General features: G+C 50.8%; 1 protein-coding gene across 1 annotated transcript in view; it reads left to right on the forward strand.

Moving 5' to 3' along the window:
• The window catches only part of MNT (MAX network transcriptional repressor), a 42,795-nt gene that overhangs the window by 23,494 nt on the left and 2,966 nt on the right, over positions 1–16,335 (forward strand). Inside the window, exon 5 of the mRNA XM_063341269.1 lies at positions 16,039–16,231. Coding sequence (XP_063197339.1) covers positions 16,039–16,231 — 193 coding nt within the window. The remainder of the gene's footprint in view (positions 1–16,038; positions 16,232–16,335) is intronic.

Raw genomic sequence — 16,335 nt, forward strand, 5'->3', positions numbered from 1 at the left:
TCTTTGCTTTCCTCCCTGCAAAACATGAGTGAAAATGCTGGAGGCCTCCGGAAAGTTTCTAAGATGCATGAAGTGGTGTGTTGGGGGAAGAAAATGCTGTTTGCTTTGAGAGAGTAGAGCGCCGTCCCGTCGGCTGAGGAAGGCCAACATCAGCCACTGGAGCAGTGTCCCCTGGCAGAGAGCGGGACGACAAGCCTGTCATGTCTCTGGACAAGCTGTCATCTCTCCGGGGAGCCACGCTACCAGAGGGAATTGCACCACACTTCTCTTGTGCTGGAGAAGGTGCTGCTGGTGGCCAGGGAGCAGAGCTGCGCAGGAGTCGGATGGTTCGTGGCCAGGACGTCTGTGCAGCTGGGTGCTCTGATCTGATTCCCTTTGAAGCATTCCTTGCCCCCTAGGAAACGTTGTAATCATCTTAGTTGGAAGCTAATTGAAGCCCTTAAGCAAGAGTGTTTTCTCTTCTGTGTTCTCAAACTGTGCCTGTCACTGTGGTACCTGAACACCTTGCACTTTCAGGGGTTGTTTTCTGTTGCATATTTAGTGTAAGATGACATCCAGGCGTTGCGCTCACCAGGTGACATCGGGACAGCCAAAATGAGCCGGCTCGTGAGCAGCACAGCCGCAGCCTGGCAGACGTCACATCACACTGCCAGTTTCCCCCCTACAACCAGAGTCAAATGCTGAGTAAATAATAACGTGCTTACAAAACATTAGCCAGAGCTGAGCTTCCCGGGGCCTGCGAGAGGCAAAGAGTAGAATCCTTTGCAGTTTGCGAAGCAGGGCACCGCTGTGGTCCAAACTGCTGCGTGTGCTGCTCAGATGCTTGCAGGAGTGCTGAGGGGTGTTCTGTGATGATAGATTTGGGCCTTAGTCCTACAGAGGAGTATTTGCTCTGATGAAGAAATCGACTTTGCTTGCAAATTCACAGAAGTCATTTCCCAGCCCTCCTTGCTGCTTGTAGTGTTACGGGTAGGAAATAGCTGTGATGAACTTCCGACAAATTGGTTGTATTCTACATCGTCTGTTGCCTCAGGAAGGGTAGAATTCCTTTCTGCGCCAGGAGCTGGGGCTGGCGTTGGCGTTGTACCCGGTGTCCCGCTGACCTGGCGGGTACTGGAGCAAGGCCACTGACTGACACCGGCTGGAAACTTGCCTCTTGGGCCATGCTGTAGTCCTCCCAGGAAGCAGCCAGATAAATTTTTGTTGCAGACCAATCTTTTGATTTTTCTGGTTGTATGTACTTAGAGAAATCTATGAAGGAGTGCTGAAGCCATTGAAAAGTCACGAGACTGCTTGTGTGACAGACTGCAGGCCCCTTGCTCTCACTTGAACTGTAGACCAGCTGGCCAGAGAAGTATTTTACCAAAGTAAAATAGTCTCCATGTTCACGGTGGAAATCTTCCCCTCCCAAGGCTGGGCAGGTGCTGGGCTGCGGCTGCTCGTGGTGAGGGACCACCTCATGGTTTCCGTGTTCCTTTCCCAGGAGCTAAAAAAAATTGTTCATGCTAAAAAACATCATGGTGTGCTGGACTCAAGGTAACTGACATCTCTTTCGATTTCCAAGTAATGACTGCATTGTTCGTTTTGAGGGAAGTGTGCCTAATTTCCTCGTCTGATTACAAACATGGGCTTCCTCAGCTGGACTGCCTTTAGGTGGCCATAGTGTGGCCTCGGCCGACCTGCTGGCTGGGTCGCCACTGCCCACATGGATGTTATTTCCCTTTGTCATATGGAACTGCTTCAGGCTGAAGTTAAAGCAAGGACAGAAGTTCATAGGTCTCGGATCATTGTCAGATGGAAAGAAAAACAGTAGTTCAGCAAACTCAGACCCTGGGTGCGGGTGTGAAGTAGGCATTGAGGAGCAGTGATTATCCTGGGCGGGAGAATGGGCTCTGTCCCTTCATAAACAAACCCCATCATCCTGCAGCAGAGGACGTGTCAACACCAGTCATTGTACTTGGATGCGGGAGGGCGGTTCGGTTTTTCACCATTAGCACGTTGGTTATTTTGCCTTCCCTTGTGCCTGCTCCCTCCTGCGCCACCGCTGTTTGCAGCGCAGGCTCCTCTGCCACCTCTCCCGTCCATGTGTCCCCGTGACACGCTCTCACAGTCACCTGCTAAGCTGAGAGCACAGGGTGCTGTGTCAGACAGACAATAAATTACAGAGCTGATTCCCGACCTCCTGCCAGGAGCAGAAATCCATCGTGAGCTGGCTTACCTGTGCTCATCGGTAATGCTAATTGTTTATATGAGAAGTTTAAATTGTGTATCCTCACCTAGTCTCTTCTGGCGTTTCACACTGCCTGAAGCAACACGCTGTGCACCTAAAAATGGTGCAGTTTCCCATTTACGCCAACAGTAAGCAACAGAATTTACTCCCTCAAGAGCAGAATGTATACAAAGCACTGTCCAAGGATGCCCAGATAGTGCATGCAAAAATTCTGTGTGCTGTCCTTTTTAAGCTGATCTTGTGAACAGAGCAAATACTGTTTTCATACTTGTTAAATTTTGCTGTTAATAACCACAGCACCTTCTTCTTTTAGTTTGGCTTTAGTAATTCATCCCTGTCTAGTCTCGAGGACCAGAACAACAAGACTAGTGGATTTTTACAGTCCGGTGGTAACGCTGAAGTTAGGGTCTCGGTGTCCCAGAGGCCACTGCAGACGTGCTGGTTCCTGATGGAGGGAGGTGCCGTACCGCAGAGACCCCGCTCATCTGACGTTAGCGTTTGGTCCTGTATAAAGAACACGGCTCATTTACATTCAAGCATTCCAGTGACTGGAGTATTGATCAAAATGCATAAGCCAAACTGTGCTGAATCCAATTAAGTTCCCCACCTTGAAGAGTGTAGCTGAAACTGTTATTTTTTATTCAGTGCCAGCTACTAGGTGAATATACCTGTCTTCTATAAAACTTGCCCGGTAAGAACTGGGTCCATTAGAGCTCTCAGTGCCCCCTTCATGTGACCAGCACTCACATGCCAAGCAGTGCTTCTTCACGTTGTTTACCTGACCTGATCAATTGATTCTATCTTGCCTAATTAGCCTGAACTTCATCGCCAATAATAAAGGCTTCCAGCAATGATAAAGGCTGTGATCATGCAACAGGGTGTCATCTGTAGATTTCAGAAAGAGAGAAATAAGACCTTTAAAAAATAGTGTTTAGTAAAGTAAAGCAAGTTAGAACCTGCTTAAAACTGTGAACTGGGTAAGAACTAGGCTGTAGGGTTGATCTTCCGCTGGAGCCAGTGGGAGCTGTTCGTGCACAGCAGGAGCAGGGTCTGGTTCCTGCCCTTGATGGAGTCACTGAAGAATTGATTCAGAGGCACGACATGGGGCTGCATCGATACGGGAGATGGGGTGCTTGACCTGCGACGCCGGGGGATGCTGGGAGCGCTTCCAGTCCCTTGGCTCTCGGTGCCGGTCAGAGCCAGCCTGAGTTCCGCTGCCGGGTGTGTGTCTGTCGCTTCCAGCACGCAGCCCGGGACTGCGTTAGCACGCAGCAGCGCTGGCATCGTTTCCCCTTTGGGTGACTTGCACGGTCATTGAGTGGAAGAAACGTGGGATTCCCATCTTGAGTCGGAGATTTTGGTACTCGAGCTGGCACAGCTAACAGAACTGATGTGGCTCCCAGGCAGCCGCGGGCATCTGAAACTGAACCCTCTGCCATCCCTCCCCACCTGCAGCACGGCCCGGCTGACGGGAGGCTCCATCCGGAGAGCAGCCAGTGGCTTGTATTGGCAGGAGTGGCCACAAAACATGTCATGCAGTAGAGTGCTTAAAAATGCCCAGTGTTTCAACCCTGCCGAGCACGTGGAAGCTGTTTCTTAACCTTTGCCAAAAGGGATGGCGATTTTTTCTTTTTTTTTTTTTTTAACAGTGACTCATACATGGGAGCATGGAAAGGGTAGACAGGATTCTAAATCCTCTGTGTGTTTGTTTAATTGTTAGAGAATCTACTTCTGTCATACTGCTGTCATTTAAGTGGTAGCTTAAAGAAGCACTCAAGGTTGTAAAAACCAAACCAAGCCGTAAGCAGAGTGTGGCAGGGGTTTGGAAGCGGCGGGTGTGTGTAGCCTGTTGAGGCGCTGCTGCGGTGGGAGAGCGTCGCGGGAGCGGGTGTGCGGGGCCTGACGGAGCGGTGATGGCTACAGCTTGGCTGCGCAGGCTCTGGTTTGTGTGTAACATTGCAGAAGCCACCTACCTTTAAAACAAGGCAAAACCCCCAAACAAACAAAAAACCACACCGACATCATAAGTGGTTTGTTATGTGTTTTTGCTCTTCCCTGAGAGCCCGGGAGGGAAGAGGTCGGGGACCCGTGGCACAACTCACAAGCGTAGTTTGGACTCCTGTTCTCAGTAGCAGTAGCAAAGGTGGGTGTTACTCTTTAAAATTATAGTGAAGGCGTTACTGGCCTATTAAAATTACAAACAAATAATTGCAAGGGGCAATAATCACCGTTTGTGCTTAAGAGCAGCAGAGTTCAGCCCACGTTACGCAGCGCTAGTCGGAGGTGCCGGTGGCAGCTTTGCCAGACATTGTCAACTACGAAATAATAAACGAGGGGGATTTTGAAACTGTCGTACAGCAGCAGGAAGTTGGTATCGGCTTAATCTCCTGTTGTCGTGTCGGTGTTACTCCGATGTGATAGAAATACTGATAGAACGTGCTTTGGAGGATGTGGAAACGCGAGTGAGATTTTTACAAGGCTCCCTGTCTCAGTCGTTATTTATCAAAAGTTAACAGCGACTCTGATCCTGCCTGTGCCTTGGACTTGCCCTGCCAATTGTGGTTTTATCCAGACGCTTTTCTGTGTGCAGCTGGGACTTCTTTTCTCCCCCTTTCTCTTCCCTGTCCCTGGGGGAGACCCGCAGGCTGTGAGAAGGGGGGTGACGCGGGGAAGCAGTGGAGCTGCTGTTAACGCACGCATCAAACGAGCAAACCAGAAAAAATGGATTTTTTTCTTTTCCAGTTCCTTTTTCTTTTAGCTGTCTTGCTCGTCTTTTACATCATTATGAGTTAAAATACTATACCAAGTTTACGTTTAGATTGACCCTTTCACTGTGGAATTCTTACTGTTTTCTTAAATCTCTGTCGGTGACCTAGTGTTCACTCAGGGACAGCCCGTATGGCACCCACGGGAGAAAATACAGTCCGCAGTCTTGATAACGAGGGTGTCAAGTAGGGACTGTTGGTGCTGTCGTGCTGAGATACATCTTGATCTGAATAACCAGGCTGCTCAGGTCATCTGGAGACAGCATTAAGGGGAAATTACGTCTTTGAAAGTTATGGCTCTGGTTGAAAGAGGAAGGTAGACGGGAGGTGACCTGTACGAAGTAGGTGTGAGTTGGGTGCCATCTGTTGGGCAGGTACCTGATTATTCACTGTGTTTGTATTTCAGGAGAACAGGAACTACCTCCCCAAGGGTGATTGTGCAGTTTCCTGCAGCATTAGAAAGAATAACTTTTATTTCGCTCCTCTTCCCAAAGGGAAGTATCCCTAAGAGAAAGTATCACTAAAAGAAGATTGATTTCACTCTGCAAACGTTCTGCAGTGATGTTAATGTTGCGCAGGTTGAGTGGGTTTGCAGAAAGCTGGTTGATTCTGGCTATATTCTGCTCTTTGGGAGTAGCGTGTGTCGTGATTCAGAATGCATTCTCTCCAGCAGCTGGCACCTTCCCATCACTTCATATTTACGAATTTCATGGGACTGTACCTGCTGTAAGGCAGTGTCTCACCCCAGCGGTGCATGCTGTGCCCTGCAGAGGAGCTTCAGCCTTGGGACCACCTTCACGAGCGGTCATGGGGAATCTGAGCACTGGTGCTGTGCGGGCACAGTGAGCACCAGAGCTCTCTGCCAGACGGTGCTTGCAGCCCGTGAGCACAGAGGCAAAGATTTTCACTCAGGTGCACGGCTTTGATCCGTGGCCTTGCAGAGGTGTCAGGGTCGGTTTGTATTGAATAACTGGGTTTTGCGTCCTCCCACTGCTACCCTGGCCATAATGATGAGGGAGGGAGGTGGAGAGAAATCCCCTGGTGACCCAGATCTGCTCCGTGGGCCGTAGGTGGAGCCATCGGGATGTGAGTAACTGGCACTGACCTCCTTACGAGGATGGAGAAACGGGGCAGAGGGGTGGTGCGGGAGGATGGCGTCCTTCTCTGAGTCACCAGGACCTCGGCCTCCCAGGCCCACTGCCGCAGCATGTGTGCAGGGGGGTCCTCTTCTGCTGGGCGGGGTGGTTCTGTCTGAGCTCACGGTTGTCGGGGACCCCATCATCTGCCCCTTGGCTGAGCCAAATGTGTAGGAATACAAATAAAGGGAGCGCTGGACCCGGGACCCATCCAAAACTCCGGCTGCTGTGAGATTCCTCCAAGAAAAATACAAGAATGCTGCAGCAAGTCAATGTAGCGATAATGTGTCTCCACATTAATCTCCTCGTCTCTAGCAGCGAGAGATCTGGCTGCAGCTCTGAGGCGTAACTGCTCGTGGCCCTCCGGAGCTGCTGTCTGTGCATCGTCACGTAGGCTGGGGAAGGGCTTGCGAGGGTCCTGCGTCCAGCAGTTGTGTCAATGACAATCGCTCACGGAAACGCAGCACGCTTTAGTTTTGCTTGCAGAAAATTATTACAGTTGTACCGGAGATACATTTCCCAATTTTGTGAATAACAAACACCACAGTATTTTGGGCATCCAGAATCCATTAGCATCATTGAAAATGTCTCACTTATTTCCTGAATGACAAAGATAATTTAAAAAAATAATTAAAAAAAAAAAAGGAAAACAGACAACCAAACTTAACACTTAGTCATTGCAAATGATACTTTTTGCTAAACTGGTAGAAGCCCAGCAGGGTTTTGGTGACTGGCCCTGGGCACGGCTATGCCCTTCCCTGGTTTGTATTTCTACTGTGTGTTCCAGTCATTTGCTGCTTTTTTTTTTTTTTGCTTTTTTTTCTGAATTTATTCTTTGTCCTCCTGGTGTGGATTCTTCCTGCCCTCTACCCTAGAACTGTCTGTACTTGTCCAGAGAGGGGTGCTTCAGGAGGCCGGGTCCTCTCGGATCTGCAAGGCCAGTGCAGATAGCCGCGTTTCAGCTGGAGTTTTGTTCGCGAGATTATGGCCCAATGTCTTTTTTTATCAGGAGTCTTAAGTGCTAACAATGTGCAAAGTAATAAATGTAAGTAACAACGCTTGTTCTGATTTTCCCATGATTTCTCTGCTCCCGGCAGATTTCCTGTGCTGTGAAGTATTTCTGTCTGGATGCTCATTCCTTCCCATGCAGTGTGATGGAGCAGAGGTGGGCGCGCACAGAGGCGCGGGGGACAAGCCCCTGCCCAGCACATTTCTCTCGTGCTCGCAGAGGAGCCGGTGCAGCCTCTGCAGCGAGCGAGAGGTGACGGTGCTCGCTGCCTGCGTGTGAGGGTGAGGTCCCCTCCCAGACCCCAGCAGCGCTCTCCGGCTGCTTCAACACGTGGAAGAGATGGGTGAGGAGGCTTTGCTGAACGTCGGGTCCAAGAGACCCGCGGGCAGACCTGCACCTGGCCGTCACCCCGCACTGCAGGTCGCCTCCTCCCCTTTGAAGGAGGGTAGCAGGGTTCCTGGATGGGGTCGGCCTGCTGCAGGCTGCTGGTGATGAGACCTCTGAGAAGCATGGGTGGTTTCACCTGGCAAGTTCTCTTTTGGTTTTGGTGCTCATATGAGGTAATAGCTTTTAGAGCTTAGGAGGCTGAAATCGGTGCACAAACAGTGGCAGCCTGAAGTCCTCGTTCTGCTCCACCTCTCCCTCATCACACGCTGCTGCTTCTCATGGTCTGTTCTCGTGGTCTGCTGAGAACCAGTGGCTGCAGGACCCCAGTCCACGCGTCCCCCAGCGCTCAGCACTGCGTGTTAACACCTCAGAGCTTTGGGTCCAGCCCGTCGAGATTTTTCCACTGCACCTGGGGAAAGTGAGACTGTGACGCTGTACTGAGCAAAGGCTCAGGAGACCCCATGGAGAAGCTGCGGTGGTACGAACTGTCGGGGTGTAGCGGCACGTGGGTGATGTCAGTGGGGCGGCGCGCGTGGGGAGCCGAGGGGCAGCACCGTCAGCCGCTGCGGTGGTACTGTTGTGCCGTGACCTGTACTTTGCCATCGGTGGTACCAGGCTGGCGCATCCGGCACTGCTGCAGGATTTCATCTCCAAGAGCCAGCTGAATGAAGCAGTTGCCATGGAAACCATGGCTTTGGTTCCCTTGGCAACCAGCTGGGGTTCCACACAAGCAGAAGGAGAGGTACCGCTATTGCTTCTGCTGCTGGCCAGATCCTGCCCGGTGCTGCCGGGCCTGCTGGCAGGAGCTCGGGTCCAGCAGGTCCCGGGTGCAGGAGCGGGTCCTTTGCAGCCGTGCTGTAGTGGGTGCTGTCACCTTTGCTAGCGCAGGCTAGCGTGCACGCTCGCTGTGGAGGCTGGGGACACCCGCCTGATGCCATGGGGAGACCCGGCTCTCAGGGTTCCTCCTTTCATGGGCTCTCCCTTCATCGCAGCAGGTCGGGTTGGGCTGAGGCAAGAGATTTCTCTAGATGCTGAGCTTTAAACAAACTGCACCTGAAGAACTTAATAGCAAATTTAGCAAGGTTCAAAGTAGGAAAGTCCAAATTGATATAACTAATGCAAAACTCCAAAGTCCAACAGGCGAGCGGGGCACCTCTGCCAACAGAGTTGTGGGGCTTGGGCTGTCTGGGGACTCCAGGGTGCGCGGCACCCCTCTGTCTTCTGGTGTTCCTGGTTGCAGCATTTCCCGAGACAGGCTGGTGGAGCAGTGAAGCTGTAGATGTGCTGCAGCACGGCAGTCCCTGCAAGGATAAGATCCTCTTCCTTAGGGTTTAGCCTTTTTTTTCCTCATTATATGTAGGAATCAAAGCTCTGTATGGCAGTGGAAAGCCTGCCCGTCTGGGTCGGGTCTGAACGGCACGGTCTGAATCCTGCAGGAGGGATTGCTGCTCGGGGACCTCCCCTGGCCCCGCAACTCCCGGCTTGCTGCAGCGGCTGCGATCCCAGGAGCAAAGGGTTAAGAAATCTGGTTCAAAATTGCAAATCGCTTTCGTGATTGCTCATTGATGAGGAATTTTTCATCAGTGAACACCACGCAATAGAACAAACACAACAGCTGAAATAGGTTTTTGGAAAAGCTCATAATTGAAAGTGTGTTTTTAAATTGCTAATATAATGTTTATAAGGGCAGCTTTTCAATAAGACCTTTTAAACCTCACTAATGCCAACTACAGGGCTAACGTTATTCTTGAGGCAAGCACAGAGAAGGCATTGGGGGCATTATTTTCAATCTTGACATAAGAATAAGCAATTTAATTACAGCCAGCTATAAAATGGAAAATTCTTTACAGTGATAAATGACGGTCGCTGTGTAGTGACAACAGTAGTTTGTGTCTGTTTGTTTACTAAATAATGGCAAGTGGGATGCACACAAGGACCAAAAAGCAGCTCTGAAACAGTGAGAAGAATGGGCACAAAGGAGCAAGACGTTACAACCGGTATTGCATCAGGTGTTTGCTGTCACTGCAGTTGTGCTGGTCGTGCTTTAATAATCCACGTGGGTAAAGGCTGCTTTGAAGCTGACAGCTACGTGTGAAGGAGGAAAATCGGACACTCACGGGGAGCAAAAGCAAACCCATGTATGGATTTCAATTTGGTCGCTGCTGTTTAAATAGAAGGTGAAGGGACTCTTCACCGCGGCCCTTGCCTCCTTGTCCCCGTTTCCACCTGCATGTGGCAGCAGCAGCCGCTCTGCGCAGGAGAGGGTCCGTCAGAGCCGGCTCCCTGGCCCTTGGTCCCCTCTTGGCGTTGCCCAGGAAAGGACTTGCTCGTGGCTTCAGAGTCAGGCGTGTTTTCCCTGCGACCACTCTGGTACTTCATATTACACACATGCTGAAGCGTGTGGCTGTGTGGTTAAAGCACCTTTTAAATACAGCTTTCGCGTTCCAAATTGTTCTTGCAGGGATACTGATCCCTGCAGCAAACGATTACTGTGCGCTTTATTTGGCCTCAGCTCCCTATTTCAGGTGTGGTTAGGAGTTAAATTGGGAGAACTGTAAATGTTCAGAGTGAAATGATCAACTCATTTTCACCAGAGCCAGCCGCTGATTTGCAGAACTTCACAACTGCCAAAAACCATGGATGGATTCAGATGATAATGAGGAAATACGTGATTTCTTCGTGGGGTAGCTCAGCTTCCCCCACCTCAGGGTCAGGGCTTACTGGATCTTTTAAGTGCTGCTCTTGCGGAATTTTTTTAAGCGCATCAGAATTTTTTGAAGTGCATAGAAGTGAAAAATAAATCAGTTGTGATTCTCACCGTAGTTTCCTCACACTGCGGAGTAAAAGTTGCCTGGGCAACCCGGGCTTCCAATTCCTCGATGTTAAAAAAAGAAATCCTACAGTCATCACTGCACACACATAAGGAGGAGAGTCTGTGCTGAATTTTATTCCTTGGAAAAGAGCAGTCTTGGGCGGGGGGGGGGTGTGCGTCTGTTGGGCTGGGGGAAATCGCACTGCCTTCTTTGGTACACGTGGGTTGTGCTCAGATCAAGTCTTGCCGGGTTTGGGTTGTGAGTGCCCAGCTGCTTTGTACGGAACAGAGAACCAGCGGGGAGGAGGAAGGGGCACTGGGTCTGCTCCCCGGCTCCGCGGTGTCCTCTGTGGCTTCCCAGACCACAGCATCGTGCTGCGCACGGCAAGGGACCTGAGCCTGGGGCAAGCCCCGCAGCGGGCGCGCTCGCCCACGCAGCAGGCTTTGCGTAGCACTTTCCCTGGATGTGCGCAGATCCTCATCCTCGCCAGGGACTAAGTCTGTGACACAGCGTGAACCAAGGCTAAGCGTGAAACTCGCAAAGCACATAACTGCCTATCAGGAGGGAGCTCAGCTGCTTTTTTTTTTTTTGTAATTGTTTCACATTCAGATAATTCAAAGTCAAATAAACTTTGAAATCACACAGATTTTCGTCTCTCTCAGCATCTCCCAGCCCGAAGTTGCAGCAGATGCAGAAGGGAGGGGAGCAGAGGGTTTTAACAACAGCATTCGAAGTCTAGCTGCAAAGCCAGGGCTGGAATAGGGACTCCAAGCCCGGACGCAAGGACTGCCAGCCATGGGCTTCTGCTGGAGCACAGCTGTCCTCAGGCCACATTGTCTCTGCAAGTGCTTGTCCTGTCACCCTGGGAGAGGGGACTGCTGCGATGAGAAAGGAGCCCACTGGTGGTTCTGCGATGCCCGGGTGCTTGTTGAGCTGCTTGGTGTGTGGCAGGAATTTTTGGTCAATTGATTCCAATTATGAGGTTGGGCTGGTTTGGTTTTTTTAATACCAGAGTGTTTCAGATTCAGCTTAACCTTGGGAGGAGGAGGGACTCCAGCTGCCTCGGTCACATCTGCCAATATCGGCAGCAGCGAAGGTGTGTTTTGGTGAGCCCTCTGGCCTGCTAGCTCGTTTCCTCCTCCGACAGGCAAAGCCATTCAGTTCGAACTCTCCTCAGGGTTTCTCACCTTTTGGTGCCACCATCCTTAAAATAGTGACTTTCAGGGGCCTGGGGGACTCCAGACCTGTCCCCTGCTGCAGGGACCACATGCTGAGAGAAACAGCAAGACGCTGCAAGGGAAAGCAGCATCTTCTGGGGAGGGAATTCAGGAACAAGGGTTTGAGTCTTCACGCCTGGGTCAAACCTGGGGATGGGTATCCTTCGGGAGCTTGGCAGACAGCTTAACCATCACCCCAGGTACCAGCACCTTATCAGAGCCCTCGCCGTTGCCGTTCCCAGCGGCCGGGGATGTGGGTGGTGGCAGTTACAGACCTGCAGCTGTCCCAGACACATGCGTCTGCCTTCATGAAATTTCAGACCTAGAAAGACAGATGGTCAGGCATTTGTATGTATTCCTTTTATTGAAATTTCGTTCTTACTAGTTATTTTGTTGTATGTAGTTTCAGGGCCCCCTCTGCCCGTTTCAGCTCTAGCCTTATGTGCCAATTCTGTTGGAAGATCCCAAAGGTTTGGGTTTGGTGGAAGGAGTGTCTGTGTGGCTGCTTCTTATTTTAAAACTGCTCTGACTTTTTTTTTTTTGTATCGCGTAGGATCTATTGTGATACTGCTGCTGCTGTAAGAAATTCCTGTTTTAGAAAAAATGTACTGTAGGCCAACGCATATCTCTGAAGGTGTTTTCTGTTTGGGAGTAGGTAGGCGAGCAAAGTCAGAATGAGTAAGGTTTGGCTGTGGCTGGGGACTTTCTGCTGACTGACGAGAAAACCTGGCACCTGGTGTGGGCAGGATGATTTGCAGAATAACCTATTGGCAGGCAGATGCCAGATGGCCGTCTGTCCAGGGGGCTGCTGGTTATGCTGATCAGAGGCGACACGGGGAGATGTGCACCCACCCTCTTCCATACCGGCCACCGGTGGGAAGAAGGACCAAGGCAGGAAGGTCCCTACTCCCTGTCCCTCTCCAGCAGGTTCCTGCAGGAGATGGGTGCCCACCGCTGCACAGGAGCTGGCGGGTCAGGGTCAAGTCTGTTCCTGCTCCCAGGCTTGGGGAGCTGGCACCCCAACAAGCCGTGTCCCAGCGCAGGAGGGGCCGGCGGTGCAGGGGGAGGCAGAGCCCACGGCGCCAGGCTTGGGCTTGGAGCAGCTCCCCGTCCCAAAGCCCGTGCAGGGGGAGCAGTACACCCGGAGAGCGACAGCGAGCTCCCTGGCCCCGCTCACTGGGAGACTCACCCTGGTGCTTGCTAAGGGTTTGCCTGCCTTTTCAGTAATTAAAAGTTTATAACTAATTACCAGCCTCCCTCCCCACAGCCTCATAGTTGTGCTTTCCCCTGGTGCTGGGAGTCCTCTCACAGCAGGGAAGGGAGCCAGATCTGCTTGACTATGCTTGTGCTGTGCAGGAAACGCGTGCTGAGCCTGCCTGGATTTCTTTCTGACACTTCCTGGAAAGCTGTGGTACCGTAGTCTGTCCTTTCGTCATCGTGCCCCGTGAGTAACTGCAAGGAGAGCGCGTTTGGAGAGAAAACACTGCAGAGGGGCTGGGCTCGCTTCTGTATGCAGCAATGGTAATCTCAGGCTTTCTCCTACTTACTGCTTTCCTGATTAGATAGTAGGAGGGAAGACAGTCAGACGAGTTCTCTTCTTGCGTATTTAGACCTGAGCACAGGCACGTGCACCTTCCTCATTGCCCTCCATGTCCCACCCACGTCCCTTCGGCTGCGGGGAAGTCAAAGCACGCGCGCAGTGTTACCGTGTTTTCTGGGTCAGGCAAAATGCTTCGCCCGCACTCAGTAGGATAACAGACGTTAAAACGGGCATACGGATTTTGGCTTTGCCATGTGTGGATCTGAATGCCGTCTCCGGGCTAGAGGTCAGTGCTGGTGCAGTGCTGGGAGTCCCCGGAGTCCTCGTCCCCACGTACCTGCGTCGCCTGCACCAAAAGACCTCCCTGCTGCCCCAGTGACTCCTCTCGCTGTAGGTTATGGGGTCTGCTGGGGTGTCGCAGTGTAAAACCTTGCCGTGTCTGCTGCCTCCTCACGAGTTAGAAAGCAGCCAGAGGGACAGAACTGTCCCTTTGCCTGAAAACGGTCCCTTTCGAGAGGCTTTTAGCAGGGCTAAAGCCAGCTGTGCCAGGAGGCAAAGCACCGCCTCCTGGAGAGGAGTTGTCTCCATTTACACGTCTGGAATGATTGTGCCCTGCTAATACGCATTGTTTGGCCATTTTAAAAATACTTCCTTTTTTTGTTATCATCAGGACAAAGGTACCTTTTTTTTTTGGCATTTTACTTTTCTATAAGAAGACGGGAGCTACCCTGTCCTTGTGTTGGCTTAGGCTGAATTAAAGGCCTGGCTGAACAGGCTTTAATGTTATTCCTGGCTAACTTTTGAGATAAAAACCAAGCAGAACCACTGAAGCGCATGAGGTCAGGTTCTGATTCCAGTTGTCCTGGAGAATTTGAGAGAGAAATAAAGAGCACATATTCAGGAGATCATGAGTCTGATCCTCTGCCGCTCTGCTAAGGGTAAGGTTTGCTTTTAAATTCAGTGCCTGCCCGCAGCGAGTGAAGAAGAGCATCCGTGCAGGCTCTGTGGAGGTCTCTATAGCTGGTATTTTCAGAAGTGTGTACGTGATGTAGATTCCCAATGGCGAAACTTAACTTTAGAAAACAGACAGGCTATACATGGTTTTGTGGATTTTACTTATTTTGTCTCTTTTACGCTTACAGTACGTACTGACCTGGGCTGGGGGACAGGTTCTCTATCCTGTTACTATTCAGTGCTACACTGGCTTAAAATCTCATAAACCAGCACCTTCTGTGGAGGTCAGCTATTGTTTTTCTGCTGCGCTGCTCAATAATTGATCCCCATCAGATCTATGTGGTTTATATTTCCCATTAATAGTACTGGGTAGTGTTTGGCATTTTTGTGTACTGTGCGGACTGACGCAGCATCTCTTCCCTCCCCGGCCGATGAACGTATCAGAATTCCAACGCTGAGCGGGCATTAGCAGCAGAGGAGGACACACACTGTTCCTTCGCATTTGACTGCAGGATCTCCCCCAGGATGTGGGTATTGTTGCTCTGAGCCGCCTCTGCTAGGTCAGGAGCTCTCGGTGTGGTGTGTGTTGCTCAAAAGCTAGTTAATACTTGTGCTTTTTCTTTTCTTCTGACCATGTGAAAATTCCTTCTCTCTCCGTGATTTATGTGCTGGTTCTGGAAATGCGCCGTGGTTTTGTGTAGACCTACTTGGGCTTGTGTGCCTGAAGCTTGTCTTTCTTCCCCAGCTACTGTCGGTTGGCTTAGTAAAAGATACTATCTCTTCCTACGCGCTTTGTCTTTGAAATACTTCAATATGTCTGTGGTTTTATCTTCCCGCATAAGAGCAGAGTTTTCTGCACGGGGTTTCTGTCTTTGTGCGAGGATGTGGGGGATTTTCCACCGTTCTCAAGCTGTGGGCCAGCAGTGGGTTGCTGTGCAGGAGCACTGCTGTCTGTGTAGGTGCTTCCTTTCCCTAGGGATGCTTGGGAATAGATGGATGTAGTAAAACTCCCTAGCCCCACTCTCCAGGTGGCTAACTCACCATGGTCTTGTGTCCTCTCGCCTGGCGAGCAGAGGGAACTGCACCCATGTCCCTCCCTCCACACCATCCCACCAGCCTGCCATGAACCCTCATCCTCTTCAGAGATTCCGTAAGGCTGGTGTTGGGAACTGAGTTCTGACCCCTGTTGCTTTCAGCTGACGTTGAAGTGCAACAGGGAACGCCCTTGGACTGAAACAGAAGAGAGGAGTGGACGCAGTCCCGGGTTATGTTGCTGCACCTCCAACAATCCCTGTCTGGACCTCAGACAGTCTGCCTCATGGTCCACGAGTGCTCTGCACCCTTGAGTCAGGTCCACAAGCGCTCTGCACCCTTGGGTCATTTGTTGGTGTCTTTACAGAGGTTCTTTCTTGCCAGTGTTAGCACAACCGTAGTGTCAGTGTCCCATGTTTCGTTCGGGAAGTCAGCAGCGTGGAAGCGCTGTGCTGGGAAGGGTCTGGCTTCCACATTACAGATACGAGTCATAGTTCAGTACTTTTGATTCTTAATTTTTCAGTTCTGTTGAGAGTGAAGGAGGAAGAATGCAGGAAGAAGATTTCCGTTTCTGTCTTTAGAGTGGCAGAAATGCTTATTTTCAGAGAGAAAGCCTTACAGCTTTTCCTGAGGAGTTCTAGGCTTTAAACTTACCCCTGGAGTTGGAGGGACTCACACCTGACGTGGCAAAGCATTTCAGTTTTGGAGGCTCATCAGTTTTCCTTCAGAAGGCAGAAAGCAGTTGGCCAAAGTAACACTTTAGGTTTTCGTGGCCAGCTCTTATCCTTTCCCTTTCTGCTTGAATTGGAAAGGCGTAACTATATCTGAGCACGTTTTACACCAGTGTAACTGGTAATAAAAAAACCCGAGCTATGGGCATGGGCATGACCAGGTTAGTGTAGATTATATTTGTCTTTGTTCTCCTTATATTTCTTTTTCTTCCCTCTGTTTTCAGACTTTAAAGAGGAAGGAAAAAGAATATGAACATGAGATGGAGCGGCTGGCAAGAGAGAAGATTGCTACCCAGCAGCGACTGGCAGAATTGAAGAACGAGTTGAGCCAGTGGATGGACATCTTGGAGATCGACAGAATTATTCGACAGACAGTTCAGCCAGAGGATGACCAGGCATCTACCTCGACAGCATCAGGTACCCATAGTTTTTCTCTTGTAATCACCACTGTACCTCACTGACGCAGTTACATAGTGGTGGTGGGGATCTTCATTTAGCACCATCAAGGTTTCTTTGCATTC

Source organism: Chroicocephalus ridibundus, chromosome 7 (genome assembly GCF_963924245.1).
Source record: "Chroicocephalus ridibundus chromosome 7, bChrRid1.1, whole genome shotgun sequence".
In the NCBI taxonomy this organism is placed as follows: domain Eukaryota; kingdom Metazoa; phylum Chordata; class Aves; order Charadriiformes; family Laridae; genus Chroicocephalus; species Chroicocephalus ridibundus.